At 49.8% G+C, this 18,170-nt stretch overlaps 1 protein-coding gene across 2 annotated transcripts in view; it reads left to right on the forward strand.

Moving 5' to 3' along the window:
• Positions 1 to 6,470: 6,470 nt before the first annotated feature.
• The window catches only part of SYNM (synemin), a 30,701-nt gene continuing 19,001 nt past the window's right edge, over positions 6,471 to 18,170 (forward strand). The window contains exons 1-2 of one of the 2 annotated variants that reach the window (XM_025392254.1): positions 6,471 to 7,439; positions 14,846 to 14,970. In XM_025392254.1, the coding sequence (XP_025248039.1) occupies positions 6,630 to 7,439; positions 14,846 to 14,970 (935 nt within the window). In that variant the 5' untranslated portion in view covers positions 6,471 to 6,629. The remainder of the gene's footprint in view (positions 7,440 to 14,845; positions 14,971 to 18,170) is intronic. The other variant, XM_025392255.1, reaches the window with a different exon arrangement.

The raw sequence follows: 18,170 nt of genomic DNA on the forward strand, positions 1-18,170 counted from the left end.
GGGAAGCAGGGCACAAGGGGCCCGTGGGATCGGTGCTTGGATCCCACAATATAACTGGGGTTTTGCTGTCTCCTGGGGCTCTGCCGAGGAAGGGGTGCAAGGCTCCCCTCACTACGACCCAGCGGCTGTGCTTCCATTCCACTCCATCACCCCTCCTTCAATATTTTCTTGCCTCTGCGGAAACCCAAGGCTACTCAGCCTTCCTTCAGGATTTTCTCCCCATCTTCAGTCCAGCTAGAAGTCCTACCCGACTTCCTAAAATCTTGGATTTTGGAGACCACAGTCACGCCTTTTCTTTTCGTCTAGGGTATAGGCCTCCCCTCAGGCAGTGAGCAGAAGGAATGAGCTGGAGTAGGGGGACAGGGAAGGGGAGATCTATTAATCGTCCCACCCCACAATAATTGCACATGCCTGGGAGCCCCGTGGAGCGCAGGCCACACTGTGCCGGGTCCTCCGAGTAGGGAAAGACTAGCTATTCCCACTTCCCCAGCACTGCGCAGGGGCTGATGGAAAAGGCTGTAGCCCCCGGCGCGCGTAGCCTCATGGTTCTTGGACTTTGCTAAAATTCTGGCCGCGGAGCCGCGCTGCGTCGGATCCACCGCGCCGCTCAAGCGAAGGCTCAGGGGGTCCCCCGCCCGAGGCGGCCCCGGAGCCGCCCCTCTGGTCTCCATCCCGGAGCACCGCCCACCCTCCCTCCTTGAGAGGCGCTACCCCAGCGGTCGGGTGTTTTCACGCCCGACCGAAAGCTTCCTACAGTTCCTCCACCCACCGCAGAAAGCGGGCGCACATGTCACTCTCTTTTCTCCAATTCCGCTACATCCCTGAGTTCGGTTTTCACTGCAAACGACGCTGCCTGGGGTTGATGGTCCCTAAGGTGTTCAGCCTGCGAAAGAGAGCAGGCTGTGGTTTAAAAAAAAAAATGCACTAGAGCCTTACCGAGTCCTAAGCAATTTGTTTTGTATTAGGTCAATTCTAGAAAACAAATTTACAGGTCATTTTTTCATTCAAATAAAAATTGTTTTACTGAATCCCACGATCGATCTATCTAGATATCGCCCGTAGATACAGATATTTCATATATATATATCTCTCTCTCTCTAAGCTGGAAGAGTATATATAACACATAATTATATATTAATATAATTAATATAATTATTAATAATATACAATAATACATTATATAATATATTAATATATAATATATGATATATAATATATAATATAACAATATATTATATAATATGTAATATAACAATATATTATATAATATATAGTATATAATATATAATATACATAAATATATATAATTGCTTAGGACTCGGTGAGGCTCTAGTGTATTTTCATTTTTTTAACCACAGCCCTCTTTCGCAGGCTGAACACCTTAGGGACCATCAACCCCAGGCAGCGTCGTTTGCAGTGAAAACCGAACTCAGGGATGTAGCGGAATTGGAGAAAAGAGAGTAACATCTGCGCCCGCTTTCTGCGGTGGGTGGAGGAACTGTAGGAAGCTTTCGGTCGGGCGTGAAAACACCCGACCGCTGGGGTAGCGCCTCTCAAGGAGGGAGGGTGGGCGGTGCTCCGGGATGGAGACCAGAGGGGCGGCTCCGGGGCCGCCTCGGGCGGGGGACCCCCTGAGCCTTCGCTTGAGCGGCGCGGTGGATCCGACGCAGCGCGGCTCCGCGGCCAGAATTTTAGCAAAGTCCAAGAACCATGAGGCTACGCGCGCCGGGGGCTACAGCCTTTTCCATCAGCCCCTGCGCAGTGCTGGGGAAGTGGGAATAGCTAGTCTTTCCCTACTCGGAGGACCCGGCACAGTGTGGCCTGCGCTCCACGGGGCTCCCAGGCATGTGCAATTATTGTGGGGTGGGACGATTAATAGATCTCCCCTTCCCTGTCCCCCTACTCCAGCTCATTCCTTCTGCTCACTGCCTGAGGGGAGGCCTATACCCTAGACGAAAAGAAAAGGCGTGACTGTGGTCTCCAAAATCCAAGATTTTAGGAAGTCGGGTAGGACTTCTAGCTGGACTGAAGATGGGGAGAAAATCCTGAAGGAAGGCTGAGTAGCCTTGGGTTTCCGCAGAGGCAAGAAAATATTGAAGGAGGGGTGATGGAGTGGAATGGAAGCACAGCCGCTGGGTCGTAGTGAGGGGAGCCTTGCACCCCTTCCTCGGCAGAGCCCCAGGAGACAGCAAAACCCCAGTTATATTGTGGGATCCAAGCACCGATCCCACGGGCCCCTTGTGCCCTGCTTCCCAGAGGCAGCCTTGGGGAAGTTGTGGGCCTGAGAGGAAGGGCCGCGGCATGGCCCAGGATAGCCTTCCCCAATGCCCTCCCCTGCACCCCATCTCCCCAAGCCTGAGTGAGGCCAGTGGCCTGAGCGCCACCTGGAAGTGGCAGAGGACCGCAGACCTATGGGAGCCACTCCAACAGCATGGGGCCACGCCAGCAGGGCCACATCCATCTCTAAGGTTCCTTTGTGCAAATTAGGAAAAGTCACCCTTTCTGGGAAGATGAATGAGCCCATTGGGTGCATGACCTGGTCCGTGGATTGTTCCTTGGTGCTAAGGAAGAGACACCCTGCCTCAGGGTGGAGGCTGCCCTGCACCCACATCCATAGCTCAGCAAGGACAGCACAGGTGGGATTTCAGTCCCACTAATCACCCCATCCGGATATATTTATAATATATGTATAAATATATATTTATAAATATATATTTTATATATTATATATAAAATATATAATATTTCCAGCTTAGATTACCCACTCTATTGAATAGAAGAATATCAATAAGAAGTGAAGATTGCAGGACTTTTATTTTTGCCATTAAGCTATTAATAGAAATGCAAAGTTGTTAATATGTTAGCTACATGTCTCTCAAATTTTTATTACAAATAATAATAAAGTACACACTGCTCCTTAACATAAATTCCACATAGCAAATTGATTCTGGCAGAATGGTCTCATTGATTTTTGCAGAACTCTGCTGTTCCTAGTGAATTTATGGTCACAGTTGACAAATGAATGCAGCACCATGAATACTGATATTTTTGTTTACCTTAGCAAGAAAGACAAAGGTGAAATAACTGAGAAACTTCATTTATTCCTCATCATGATGTAACTTCTTTTTAAATTTTTTGTTGTATTTTTAAATTTTGTTAAGACAGGATCTCGCTCTGTTACCCAGGCTGGAATGCAATGGCTCAATCACGGTTCACCAAAGCCTCCATCTCCTGGGCTCAAGGAGTCCTCTCACTTCAGCCTCCCGAGTAGCTGGGATTACAGGTGCATGCCACCATGCCCAGTTAATTTTTGTATTTTTTTGGAGAGAGGGGGTTTTGCCATGTTGTCCAGGCTGGTCTGGAACTCCTGAGCTCAAGTGCTCTGCATGCCTTGGCCTCCCGAAGTCTTGGTATTATGAGTGGAAGCCACCACACCCAGACATGAAGCAACTTCTTTCCTGATCTGGATACAAGTTTTGAGACACTGGACAAACATTTCCTCAAGTTTTTGTGCTATTTACAATTCAATAGCTACAGACACAACATGCCACTCAATTTAATCTGCACTATTCACAAACTCTCCACTGCTTTTAAGGGCTAGACAATCAACAAAACATCAAATCCACAAAAACAAGTTATTGGCTGATTTCTGTGTTGTAAATACTCAGGCTACCAGCACGATGTCAGTGAATATGGAGTAGGATAGTACACATTAAATGGCATTTCTATGGTGCAGGCACACTACTCATTCATAACTTCAAGAACAGATCATAGGAAAATGCAGTGAAATATTGAGGAAGTGATACGTTTTGAGTATGTTTGCTCTTTGTGTAATTGTAAGCTTCTATAATTAATTTTTAATAATGGCTGTGTTTAACAAGTGGTCCACAAAATTCTAGAAATTTAACAGTTGGCACTCACAAACCTGTGGGAGCCAACCGCAGTGCACCACTGCCAGGCTCCAGTGACTTCTGGCCTCCACAGCGGGAGGCACTGGCAAGAGAAGGGAGGCTTGGAGGAAGAACTGGGTTTTCCTCCTCCTGGGATCCATTCTGCTCCTCTTTTCCAGCGCTCTGGGCTTCTCCAGGCTCAGTCAACACCCTAGGGTGCTAACAGCTTCTTAGCTTCTTGCTCTTGCTGGTTCCTGGTGCTTCCTCATCTCATCTACCCCCATCCCATCAATCATTCCCTTCCCTTTGAGTTTGCCTCTGCTTCCTGGCCAGACCCTGCCTGCTCAAGTCTGCTCTTGTGGTCACAACTTTTAATACGTCTAGTCACTTCACCCCTCCGAGCTTCAGTGTTGTGAGGATGCAGCATGAAGCAGCAGAATATTATCCTGAAAGAGTAGCGGGGGGTAGTTCCTCCCTCCCACCTCCTGGCCCTGCTAGTTCATGGTCCCCTATAACTCCTTCCCTACCTGGGCAGCTGTATGCTGGAGCAGTCAATTCCTCGGGGACAGGATTTACAGCAGAAATGGGGGAAAAGTTTTGAGTTTCAAAGTCCAAGATCCTGAAGGGCACCAGGCAAAGAAAGACTAATGAGTCACTGCAAAGTGTCCTGCTGGGACTCACCGGTCCCTGAGAAGCTTCTCCCACCCTGCAGAGCTGTCTCCTGCCCAGCCAGGGGATGTGGGACAGCAGAACCCCTGTTAGCGTGGGGAGTCAAAGAGCTGAGAACAAACAGCTGCAGTGGAGTCCGGGCAACGGTGAGAGCCGCCCTCCTGCACCCCAATGTCCCAGAGGGGCCCAGGACTGGCAGGGTCTCCACATAGGTTTTGGTGATGACACCACAGCAGCTCTGTTGTTTGACAAGCAAAGGCCAGGTGTCAGTGTGCACCTGGGGGAATGGGAGAAGGATGGACAATGATGGGGTGATGGGGGTCCAAATCCCCCTGTCCCACACCAAGGTGAATAAACCCAAGCACTGAATAAACCCACTCTCCACCCCCACTTAGTTTTAGCAGAAAAGCACAGGGAATTATTCATTGAAAGATATTAATTTCTACCACTTACAGAATAGGATCTCGAACATAGGGTCTCTAGAAAAAGAAAGGCCCACTTTCTGCCTTGCTTGTGATTGGAGGCTCATGCCTGTGACAAGGAGAGCACTAGAAGCTTTCTCAGAGGCCCTGGACCAGCTTGCTGAGTAGTCCACCTTTCCATGCCATCTGTAAAATACACTAACTGCTGGCCCTGCCATGAGGAGCTCTCTGGCCAGTGGATGACCGTCCAGGTCTCCCCCTGGGCACTTGTGTCACCACCAGTCCAACGGTACCCCAACCAAGGGTCAGCTGGTTTGTCCCTGTGAGCCTCAATGACACTTCTACTGAGAATTGTCATTCATAAATAACTGCCATGAAAACTAATGAAATGCAAGTGTACAAAAAAGAGCTGTGGTTTCTATGACAATTAAATTGAATACTTTCTTAGGTAAATGTTGGAAAGAAACAGCTGTCACATTGGGGTGTGTGTGAGAGCTGTAAAAGTTCGGGGAGATGTTAGATGTCTAGAAAGTTCTGTACTTGGAGCACTTCATGGCTATCGCCTGTAATCCCAGGACTTTGGGAGGCCGAGGCGGGCAGATCACCTTAGATCGGGAGTTTGAGACCAGCCTGGCCAACATGGAGAAAAAAAAAATTAGCCGGGCGTGGTGGTACCGGCCTGTAATCCCGGTAACTCGGGAGGCTGAGGCAGGATAATCATTTGAACCCGGGAGGCGGAGGATGCGGTGAGCCGAGATCGCTCCATTGCACTCCAGCCTGGGCAACAAGAGCGAAGCTCTGTCTCAAAAAAAAAAAAAAACAAAAAAACATTAATGCGCATGTATGCGCCATATATATATATATGAGATGGCATCTCACTCTGTTGCCCAGGCTGGAGTGCAGTGGCACGATCAGGCTCACTGCAGCTTTGAACTCCTGGGTTCAAGTGATCCTCCCACTTCAGTCTCCCAAGTAGCGCGTGTGACCACGCCAGGTTATTATTATTATTATTTTTGGTAGAGACAGGGTCTCTCTATGTTGCTCAGGCTGGTCTCGAACTCCCGGGCTCAAGCGATCCTCCCACCGTGGCTTCCCAAAGTGCTGGGATTACAGGCGTGAGCCACCGCGCCCGATCCATATAATTTTTTTTAAAATAGAAAACCCCCCAATCTCCAGGGCCTCGGGTAAGAAGTCTCTCGTAAATGGCCAGCACCACAGCAACTCAATAGGCTTCTATTTCCATCCACGAACGCCAGGACACTCGTATGCTGCGGGCACGCGTGACGAGACAGCAGCAGGGCGCCTTCTCCCGCGTCCCTTCGCTGAGCCCGGCCTGGCTAGCCCGCCACCCCGCCCGCTGTTACCCGACTCCCCGCCCGGACCACCGTCGGCCGCCAAGGTGCTGCAGGGGGCGCTGTCCGGCTGCAGAGGCAGCGCTGAGCCGCGCTCTGATTGGCTGGAGGCCGCGGCCCTCGCCCAGTTCGCCCGCCCCGTCCGCTAAGTGCCCGGGATCGCCAGCTCGCGTCCCAGTCTGCGGGCCTCCGGGGCAGCGGCGAGGCCGGAGCGTCGTGGCGGAGGGGACAAGACCAGGACAAGACCAGGGCAGGAGGGAGCCGGCCAGCCGCGAAAGCCCCGCACGCCCGGCAAGATGCTGTCCTGGCGGCTGCAGACGGGACCCGAGAAGGCCGAGCTGCAGGAGCTCAACGCCCGGCTCTATGACTACGTGTGCCGGGTGCGGGAGCTGGAGCGCGAAAACCTGCTCCTGGAGGAGGAGCTGCGCGGCCGGCGCGGGCGAGAGGGCCTGTGGGCCGAGGGGCAGGCCCGCTGCGCCGAGGAGGCGCGCAGCTTGCGGCAGCAGTTGGACGAACTGAGCTGGGCCACTGCGCTGGCGGAGGGAGAGCGGGACGCTCTGCGGCGCGAGTTGCGGGAGCTGCAGCGCCTGGATGCGGAGGAGCGCGCCGCCCGCGGCCGCCTGGACGCCGAGCTGGGTGCGCAGCAGCGCGAGCTGCAGGAGGCGCTGGGCACGCGCGCCGCCCTCGAGGCGCTGCTGGGCCGGCTGCAGGCCGAGCGCCGCGGCCTGGACGCGGCCCACGAACGCGACGTGCGGGAGCTGCGCGCCCGCGCCGCCAACCTGACCATGCACTTCCGCGCCCGGGCCACCGGCCCCGCTGCGCCCCCGCCGCGCCTGCGGGACGTGCACGACAGCTACGCACTGCTGGTGGCCGAGTCGTGGCGAGAGACCGTGCAGCTGTACGAGGACGAGGTGCGCGAGCTGGAGGAGGCGCTGCGGCGCGGCGAGGAGAGCAGACTCCAGGCGGAGGAGGAGACGCGGCTGTGCGCGCAGGAGGCCGAGGGGCTGCAGCGCGAGGTGCTCGGGTTGGAGCAGCTGCGCGCGCGGCTGGAGGAAGAGCTGCTGCGGATGCGCGAGGAGTACGGGTTGCAGGCCCAGGAGCGGCAGGTCTGTGCACGGGGACTGCGCCCTGACCCCATACCCCCTGCCGCCGCCCCGGCACCCTGCCCTTGACGGGGTGGGGCAGCGGCCCCTTCACCAGGGGCGCGGCGTCGCGGATCTGTAGGGCCCGCCCAGAGGATGCCCGAATGGCCTGGGGACCCGGACTCGGTCCGCTGGTCCATCGACTCAGCGGGCGAGCGCCGGGCGGCAGTTGCCAGCGGATAGTCCCGTCCCCGTCATGGAGTTAGGTGGCAGCTGCTCTAACTTTTGACGCGCGTGACTGGGCGCATCCTGATAGGCGACCCTGTTAGCTCTAGGTTTTCCTTCCTTTTCCCATGCTTCGTAGACCCAGTAGATCCAAATCTAAGAGTCAACCAAGAAACCTCTCTCACTTCCAGAAGTGACGGCTTATGGTCCTCAGGGGAAAACTCAAAGTTAATTTCCAAAACGGTTTTTATTTTGCCAATATGATTTCCCAGTTGGAAGCCGCAGTTGTGGCTCCCTGGGCGGCTGCCTTGTTTGATCTTGGGAGGGGCAGCAACCGTAATGCAGAAGAGAGCTTGATCGAAGATGTTTTGCTCACAGCACACGCTGACGTCAGATCTCTGCGTAGTGTAAAAGTTGTGGGAAAGTGGGGCCCTTTGGCAGGATGTTATTACAAGTGCAGAGTGATATAAACAGTTACTATTTCAGAGAAGCAAACCCTCTGACACCGGCGGGGTGACACCTGTGGCTGATGTAAACTATGCCCAGTCCAGTCCTAGCGTTTGGCCCCCGCCCTGCCCAGCCTCAGCCAGAATTGGAAATATTCCCAAATCACACCGTCAGTTCTCAGGAGGACAGTTGGAAATAACATCTGTACAATTTCACAAATATTTCAAGAGTACAGTTTGCAGCTGTGAGTTAAAGATTTGAGACTGACTTTTTAAAATTAGAGGTGAGAGGAACATGGGGGTTGTCATATGGAATGACTGGGGTGATGTGACAGGTGTCCACAGATGATAAGGAAATACCTGTTGATTCTGCCTGGGTCCCCAGCACTGCGCTAGACTTTTAAGTATTCAAAGAGCTACAGGCTAGATGCGAAATCATAGAATGCAATATGGTACTAAATTGGGATTTAATCTTTTGAGTTGTGGGTTTTGTTTGGCTTCCGCCTCAGTTTTTGAAAGTGTTCTCTTGGGGCTTTGCCATAGCTAGAGCAGGGACAGGGACTGACCCAGTGTGTACCGATTTCCACTTGTGAGCTCTTGTGTCCCTTCGCAATGACAGTGGCCTGAGGTCTGAGTTGCACAGGTCCTATACCCCTTGTTGAGTGAAAGTTAAAAAGTGCCTTAATGTGGCATTCATGGAGATTTAACCAGTGGTTATTGTGACTCTCCAAAAAGGAGTGTCTGTCAAACCTACTGCCCAGGGAACCCCTTTGTAGGGAACCCTCACTACCAACTCAAGGGCCTGTGCTGTGCAGGCAGGTTTAGAAAATGCTTTGAGCCATGCTATGTGGACCAAATTCTCACTATGCGTTCACAGCCACAGCTCACTTGGCACATTTCAGACCTTCAAACTCTGGTTCCAGTGTTCTTTCTTAGCGGCAAAGCCCTTTTCCCCCCAATGAAATCTTCAGTGGAACCCCTAATCTGAGCCATATGAAATCAGAGTTCCCCTCACTGGAGGAGAGATGGGGACTTGGAAGTGCAGTTAGAATCCTGTCCAGCCCTCCTTTGACACAAGGACTCCAGGGTCCACCAGGGAAGTGCTTTTCCTGAGGTCATACCTGCCCTAGTGGGGCTGGGACCTCACTCTCAGTTTCCCATTCAGCGATAGCTCCCTCTTGTTAGAATTTGCTGCTTTTTCCTAGAAGCAAAGAGCGAGGAAAATGTCAATAAGGACCTGGGTTTGTTTGTTTGTTTGTTTTGGTTTGTTTTTTGTTTTTTGAGACAGAATCTCGCTCTGTTGCCCAGGCTGGAGTGCAGTGGCTGATCTCGGCTCACTGCAACATCTGCTTCCCGGGTTCAAGTGATTCTTGTGCCTCAGCCTCCCAAGTAGCTGGGATTACAGGAGCCCACCACCATGCCCGGCTAATTTTTGTATTTTTGGTAGAGACAGGGTTTCACCATGTTGGCCAGGCTGGTCTCAAACTCCTGACCTCAAGTGATCCACCTGCCTTGGCCTCCCACAGTGCTGAGATTACAGGTGTGAGCCCCTGTGCCTGGCTGTTTTTTTTTTTTTTTTTTTTCAGTTCCAATTTGCAGAGGTTTTATTGTACTAAATGTTACCAGTCACTACCTTGTCCATATACTGAATTTTCCCTCAGTTAACTTAAGTCAACCCCATTTCAAATTGCATTCCAGAAGATTCAGCACCAATCACAGAGATGCTAGGAAGTATGTGAAAGAGTGAGTATGGATGATCTAACCCCAAGCCTGTGATTTTTTTTCAAGTTCTGTAGAAGCTTACTATGGGGAGACTGAAAAAATCCTAAAAATGGGTTTAATTATACAGTAATAAATATCTTATTACTAAGAGCCTGTAGCAAGTGCTTCCTGTGTGCCAGGTACCACAGATGGCCTTCACAAATGTTCAGTCTCAGTGCCCACACAGTGTTAGGAAGTGGGTACTAATATTAGCTCCACTTTACAGAGGAGGAAACTGAGGCACATAGGTCACCTGATTAGTAAGTAGTTAAGCCAGGATTCAACTCAGGCTCCAGTGCCTGAGCAGCTGACCACTGAGCCACCGTTTCTTCTGTCTGTTCGATCAGAGAGAAACCTTTAACCAGTATTCTTGCATTCACAGCATAATAATCATTGCTTTTCCTAAGGGCTAGTCCGAGGTAGTCTACTGATTTCCAGTCCTAAAATGCTTTTAGACCCCTCCAACTGGCTGATGTCAGAATAGTTTGGGTATTAAAACTGTTTTCTTTCATTTCTTTCTTTCTGGGTTCCATGTGCTTTAATGCCCCTCCCCTGGAGGCAGGAGCTGGAGGCAGTAGAGGGTGCCTCCACGTTGTGCCCAGCTCTCCTTGCCTCTTGCTAGCTTCTGTGGCTCAAGGGGGAAGATGCTTGCTAAGATTCTACTTGAGGAGAAACTGGTCCTTCCCAGATGGCCCATGCACCTTCACTATATGAGGTGATAGTTGGCCTGCCCCAGGCCTGGCCTCAGATTTGCCTGAGGAGAATTTGCTGAACTGACATCCAAGTTCCCAAATGTGATCTAGATCACTTAAAGCCTGAGTAACACACCCAGGCTGCGGGAGGGGGCTTCAGAAAACACTTCAAGACATTTATGATAGGATGAAGACCAGCATTACTCTGCAAACACTGAGATTTTTGCTTATGAAAGTGAGCCCTTAGCTACTCAGGCTGACTGTTTGGAAAAGGGTTCCAAGCCCCCAAAACATGATTGAATGAAAACTTTCTGTAGATGGGAAGGTGGGGTGGGATTAGGATGGGATTAGCAAAGGGTCAGTGCTCTGCAGCTATCCTACCTGGCCCTGAATTCTGACTCTGCTGTTCTCTGGGTAGGTTATGTTCCTTAACCTGTCTGCAATTCAGTTTCCCCATTTGTGAAACAAGAGGTACTGGAAGTAGCTCCCAGGGTGTACACAATTGGTTCATTCGTTCGACCAACAGCCGTTGAACATTTAGTGTGCCAAGCTCAGTTCTTCATGGCTGCGGATTCAGCAGTGAAAAATGCCACATAAAGCAAGGAAAGTCCCTTGACCTGAGAGGACTTCAGGTGGAAACAGCGCATGGCTTTTTGGGGATGCCTCAGCCAGACTGCTGATGTGGCTAGGGCACAGCGAGCAGGGGGTAGAATGGCCACTGCAGGACTTGGGCTTTTACTCTGAGTGCCATGGGAAGCCACTGGAGGTTCTGAGCAGAGGAGAGTTGGGGCCTGGCTGTATCTTAATGGAATCACTGTTGCTGCTGTTTTTAAAATAGACTGAGTGGGCGCAGGGATGCCTTAAGAGACTGTTGCAGTAATCCAGGTAGGAAGTGCTGGAGGCTTGGACCAGGGGTCTCAGAGGGGGACCTGCCTTCAAGTTGAAGCCAACAGCGTTTGCCGCCAGATTGAATGTGATGGGAGAGGGAGAAATCACAGTGGGCTTAAGGCCTTGTGGCCTGACCAACTGGAAGAAGGGGGTACCCTTTACTGCAGGGCATTGGTTAGGAAGATGGGCCTGGATGGGAGATTCAAGTTCAGTGTACATGTGTTCAGTTTGAGATGCTTCTTACATACACCAACCTGGGATTGTAAAATATAGAACTTGAGTTCAGGGTGCTGTCTGGGCTAGAGCTATAAATACTTTGTTGGCATCCAATTCATGCTTATTGTTATGAATACATTTAAATTTTATGTCTAACTGAAGTTACCACAGTATTTAAATCCCCTGGAGCTCTACCTTTCAAGGTTGCAGATGACTGTGGTATTTGTGAACTATCCCACAGACTTGCTCAATGAGCGGTAGCTCAAGTTTGGCTAAGAGAAAATTAATTCTTTTGATACTAACAGCAGCGTGCCTTTCCTGGTGTGGAGCAAGATTTCATCATCAGTTGTGATGCTGCCCAACAGTTCTCTAAATAGCAAAAAGGTGACTTCTCTCCCAGGCTTTTGCAGCATTAGGTGAAACAGCCTCTGCTTGGGTTAGATTTAGCGTCCTGTGTCTGGGGCTCCAGTGCCTCTGTTCCGACCCACAGCTTGCAGACTGGCAAAGCAGAGCCTAAGTCTGAAGTTTTATTCAACAGCAGGATTTGTTGTGATTTCTGCGGAGACTGTTGGGAGCCAGTTAAGTCTTATATTCCTGCTTCCAAATGTCAACTAAATTTCCTTTGACAATTGAGGAGGAGCTGACTCACATGGAAATGTGGTTGAAACTATACTTATTCCAACTTCAACACAGTTTGGTTTTCCTCTTTATATTTTGTGGGGTGCAGAACTATTCCGTGTACTCTGGGAGGAGAATCTTCCTGCGCACCCCTTTGACGTGACTGGGCCTTCTTGACCTGTTCAGGAGGTTTGTGGTTGGAGAGCTTTCATCGTATTTTTTTTCTAAGTAGTGTAACAACATTTGAACTTCTTTGTAAGGAATAAATTACTATAAATTTTTAATTTGTAATAGTTATGTCAAATTTCCTGTAGTAGGAAGAACACACATACATACATACATACATGCATGCATGCATACATACAGCCCATCTTATATGATAACCTTGTACCTAAATTTGTATTCCCTCTGAAACAGGGGAATGTAGGATTTTGACACTGAGATTTAACTATAGAATGTGTGAATATTGTGGCTGAATTGCGGCAGTGCTGTCACTTACGTCAAGACTGGCAATTGCTCTGCTTTGGTGAGCTTCTCTATCTGTTTATAATGCCAGCTGTGGAATCTGTGAATGTTTTTCCACCCTGGGACATAAGCCAGTGATTTTTAAGTTTACTTCTTTGCTTTAAAAGCTAAGGGGTTTTAAACTATTTTAGTAGCCTTTATATTCAAAGGGAACCTAACAACAATCGCTGGCATAGAAATACAACTGTTATGAGAAGTGGAAATATTTATTGGCCGATCATGCATTTTGAAAAATGATAAATTCCGGCTGAGTGCGGTGGCTCATGCCTGTAATCCCAGCACTTTGGGAGGCTAAGGCGGGAGGATCACCTGAGGTCAGGAGTTGAGACTATCCTGGCCAACATGGTGAAACCCTGTCTCTACTAAAAATACAAAAATTAGTTGGGTGTGGTGGTGTGCACCTGTAATCCCAGCTACTTGGGAGGCTGAGGCAGGAGAATCGCTTGAACCTGGGAGGTGGAGGCTGCAGTGAGCTGAGATTGCGCCACTGCACTCCAGCCTGGGTGACAGAGCAAGACTCTGTCTCAAAAAACAAACAAACAAAAACAAAAAGATAAATTCCATGTGCAATCTTAGTAGTTCGTTTGTTGGTTTCACAGACATATGTATTGTGGACCCTCAGCATCTTGCCGGGTGCCTTTGGTGAAGGGATTCCAGCAGCAATGAACATAATATTCCCTCTCCCAGTAGTCTTACCATTTTTGAATTCTACAAAGATAAATGTTTATAGGTCTAGCTTAGTTTAGTTAATTATGTTCAGAAGTAACGCGACTTCCCATTACAAACCAGAAGTTAAAAGTATATGGACTTATTTCAGTGTTGAAATACTTGCTTGGTTAATTGTTCCCCAGAGTAACTAACAACTAGGAAGAAAACAAAACTAGAAATCGGTGCAGCTGAAGCCCATGTGTGTATTAATTAGAAGATACTGTCGACTTCAAACAGGACATTTTAAGGAGGGTAATATGATCTGGATCACTTCATTTTAAATTTAATTGAACAGCTATGTGTTGTGTGACTTGTATGTGGTGGGTGCTAGTCTAGGACTGGACTTCAGAAGGCTGCAGTATCTCCCTGCCAGGTAGAGAGGCAGGTGAGGGACCCGGCCGGGGGTGAGGGGAGCTGCAAGGAGCACCCAGGATGCCCTTACTAACTGCACTGTGCAAGTACAGTTCAAAAAAAAGTTTTATTTATTTTTATTTTATTTTTTGAGTTGGAGTCTTGCTCTGTCACTCAGGTTGGAGTGCAGTGGCATGATCTTGACTCACTGCAACCTCTGCCTCCTGAGTTCAAGTGATTCCTGTTCCTCAGCCTCCCAAGTAGCTGGGATTTCAGGTCTGCGCCACCACGTCCAGCCAATTTTTGTATTTTTAGTAGAGACAGGGTTTTGCCAGTTTGGCCAGGCTGGTCTGGAACTCCTGACCTCAAGTGATCCGCCTACCTCGGCCTCCCAAAGTGTTGGGATTACAGGCTTGAGCCACCGTGCTCGGCCCAAAAAGAAGTTTTATATCTGAGTCTGTATTTTGTCATTTATGCCCAGAATGCATTTCTCCCCAGATGATCTTAAAGTAGCTTTTCTAAGTGAAACAAAACTGTATCAGTTTACCTGCTTATTATTGGAGAAATTGTGACTTTGGGGGGTACATTCCAGTTCAAATCTGAGTGACTGATGCTTCAAATATTGTAAAACCCCTGATTTCTAGTGTTGGCTTATTTTCCATAGCGTCTTAGTGACTGGTTTGAGGCTTTCCTAAGCTGCCTGATGTCTGAACGGTAGAGATGATTTGAATAAACTCCTAAGCATTCATTATTAATAGAGAGTCTGAACACAGAAGCCAGTGTCCTGTCAAAATGTTCCATGTGCAATAACAAACTTCCATATGGAAGAGAGAAAACATTGGAAACCATCCTGCAAATGACTGCATGTTTAATAACCCTGGATGTTTTTCAGCTCTTCTAATAATCCTGGTCTGTTTTTATGTCCTGAATTGTTGGTACCTTCAGTTCGACCCGGTAAAGCTCCAGTTCTCCAATCTAAAAGTCTGTCTATTCTCTTTAGAGAGTGATTGACTGCCTGGAGGATGAGAAGGCGACCCTCACCTTGGCCATGGCTGACTGGCTGCGGGACTATCAGGACCTCCTGCAGGTGAAGACCGGCCTCAGCCTGGAGGTGGCAACCTACCGGTAAGGATGCTGTGCTGAGTTGGTCTTGATGAAGCCATGGGGGTGTAACTTGTACATGAAGGAGACTGGTCTAGGGACCATAGCCTCTGTGGAGTCCCTGTGGCTTTGTGACAAGCAGAGAGCAGCCCTTGGCGTGGCCAAGCACGGAGTCCAAGGCCAAAAGGAAGAGGAAGAGTAGGGGCTAGCTTAGGTCACTGAGCAGGTATCCCCTGTATGGGAGTAGCTGAGCCTTGCCCCTTACCTAGTGTTCGTATGTTCTGGGGACTGCTGAAGAGCTTGACACATGTCGACGTGTTGGATCCTAGGAGCTAGAGACTGTGTTTACAGATGAACAGACTTTGCTCAGAGAAGTTACAGAGCTGGAAAGTGGAGGGCCAGGATGTGTTAGTGTGTTTTCACACTACTGTAAAGATACTACCTGAGCCTGGGTAATTTATAAAGGAAAGAGGTTTAATTGACTCACAGTTCCTCAGGGCTGGGGAGGCCTCAGGAAACTTACAGTCATGGCGGAAAGTGAAGGAGAAGCAAGAACCTCTTCCCAAGGTGGCAGGAGAGAGAGAGAGAGAGCTCAGGGGAAACTGCCACTTTTAAAGCATCAGGTGTCGTGAGAACTCAGTCACTATCATGAGAACAGCATGGGGAAAATCGCCCCCATGGTCCAGTCACCTCCCACCAGGTCCCTCCCTCGATATGTGGGGGTTACAATTCAAGATGAGGTTTGGGTGGGGACCCAGAGCCAAACCATGTCACAGGATTTGGACCCAGGAAGTCTGTGTCTATCAAAGCCTTTTGATTGTTGCTTTGAATCTCAGGGCTCTGATGCCACCGTGTCGGGATTTGGCCATGAACTGAATCTCTTCCAAGAGATTAGCATGGTGCATGGTGATGTAGGGCAAATGGCTTTATTTATCAAGATGTTGACTTGAATTCAAGGTAACCAACTCTGATGAAAAGGTCACAAAGGCTGGGTGCTGGGCGGGGCAGAGATGCAGTCCAGTCCCGTCCCCCTGGGTGTGGCCTGCAGGCCGGCAGAACAGTGCTCCTCCCCTCCTTGGCATCACCCCTCCCTTCCCCTGGGTGCCAGTGGGTCTTTGATTGAGGTGGTGCCCCTTATTTCCTGGCAGCTCTCATGCTCAGGACTGCTATGAGGAGCAGGATCTGTGAAGCTTACAATGGAAGGAATTTTAGAGACCCGGATGTCCAACTTGCAGGAACGATAACAATAGTCAGCTTTATGGCGTCCTTACTGCCTGCCAGACGTGGTGCTAAGTTCTTTGCTGCTATTCTATGCTCCGAGTCAACCTCTGAGGTGGGCGCCACTCTCCCCTCTTAGAGGTGAGAGAGAGAGGCCTGGAGGTTGGAGCTGCAGGCTGGTGAGGGGCAGAGCCAGCGGGTCTGGTGCCAAACCTGTGCCATGCCCACCGAGCCATGTAAAAATGGCACACTGCCTGCTCCATTCCCAGGATTGTGGAACATGTGTCAATGGAGGGTGTGAGCAAGCTGTGGAAACCCCTTTGGCAAAAGAGTCAAAGCCCTGGTCATCAAAGCCATGTTCTAGTGGTGTCTCCTTAACAGGTGGGGGAGTTAAACCTGGAGAGGTTAAGAAGGGGACCAACTCCCCTGGGGAGGGCTAGAGCAGGGACCATCCCCTGGTCTGGTTCAGCACATCTTGTAGGCTGCCTCTGTAATCTTCTGATCATGATTTTTTTTTTTTTTTTTTTTTTTTGGAGACAGAGTCTTGCTCCATATCCCAGGCTGGCATGCAGTGGCGCGATCTCAGCTCACTGCAACCTCCGCCTCCTGGGTTCAAGCAATTCTGTCTCAGTCTTCTGAGTAGCTGGGACTACAGGCGCCTGCCACCATGCCTGGCTAGTTTTTGTATTTTTCATAGAGATGGGGTTTCACCTTGTTGGTCAGGCTGTTCTCGAACTCCTGACCTCAGGTGATCCACCCACCTCGCCCCCACAAAAAGCTGAGATTACAGATGTGAGCCACTGCGCCCAGCCCTGATCGTGATTTTTTGCTCTAAGAATATCAGGGTGGCCTGAATTGCTTTGATGTCTATTAAAAGGGTATCTGGCTGATAAGTGCTTGTAGTTTACATTGCAGCCTGGGCCGGCCTCACTGTCTTTATTTTCTGGAAGACTTACATCAGCCAGGGTTCATCCCAGCCTCACTCCCATGAGTGAAGAGGGAGCAGCTCTATCGGGCAGCCCCTGGCCTGGGCCCCAGGAGGCTGCTAAGGGGTGAGGCCTTCCCAGGGGCATGGCAGTCTGTGCAGGAGCCATGGCTTAATTGAGGAATGAATTGAGGGTCGGTCCTGGGGCCAAGGCCATGAGGGCCTTTCTGGATCCCCATTTGAGAACCTTACCGAAGCTGAGGGGCTGGTGGCCGGGGCTTAGAGAAAGGGGAAAAAATGCTGCCAGCCTGGACTTCCCAAAGCCCATTCTTGGCATTCTCCTTGGAAATCTTGTGGGGTGAACACTTGCACAATTAAATCGGTAGGGCATTGAAACACATGTTGAGTTAGATAATCTAAACTTTAATATGGAAAACTTGAAAACACTCAGGCTTTATTTGGGGGAAGAAAGCATTAATCAGGAATTTTTCATTTGTGAGTGACAGAAACTCTCCTCAGACTGCCACAAGTCAGAAAAAGAATTTATTACATACCTGCAAGTCTTGTGCTGGTCCACTCTGTGTGTGAAGGAATAACTGAGACTGGATCGTTTGTAAAGAAAAGAGGTTTATTTTGACTCACAGTTCTGCAGGCTGTACAGGAATCATGGTGCTGGCATCTGCTCCTGGTGAAGCCTCAGGCAGCATGCAGTCATGGTGGAAGGTGAAAGGGGAGCAGGCATGTCACATGACAAGAAAGTGAGCAAGAGAGGGTGGGGAGGTGCCAGGTTCTTATTTTTTTTTTTTCCTTTTTGGGATGGAGTCTCACTCTGTCACCCAGGCTGGAGTGCACTGGCACAATCTCACCTCACTGCAACCTCTGCCTCCCACGTTCAAGTGATTCTCCTGATTCTCCTGCCTCGGCCTGGAGAATATTGGCCAGGCTGGTCTCGAACTCCTGACCTTGTGATCCTCCCGCCTCAGCCTCTCTTAAAGTGCTGGGGTTACAGGCATGAGCCACTGTGCCTGGCCGGTGCTGGGTTCTTTCAAACAACCAGATCTCGTGTGGACTCATAGAGTGA

This window comes from Theropithecus gelada, chromosome 7b (genome assembly GCF_003255815.1).
Source record: "Theropithecus gelada isolate Dixy chromosome 7b, Tgel_1.0, whole genome shotgun sequence".
In the NCBI taxonomy this organism is placed as follows: domain Eukaryota; kingdom Metazoa; phylum Chordata; class Mammalia; order Primates; family Cercopithecidae; genus Theropithecus; species Theropithecus gelada.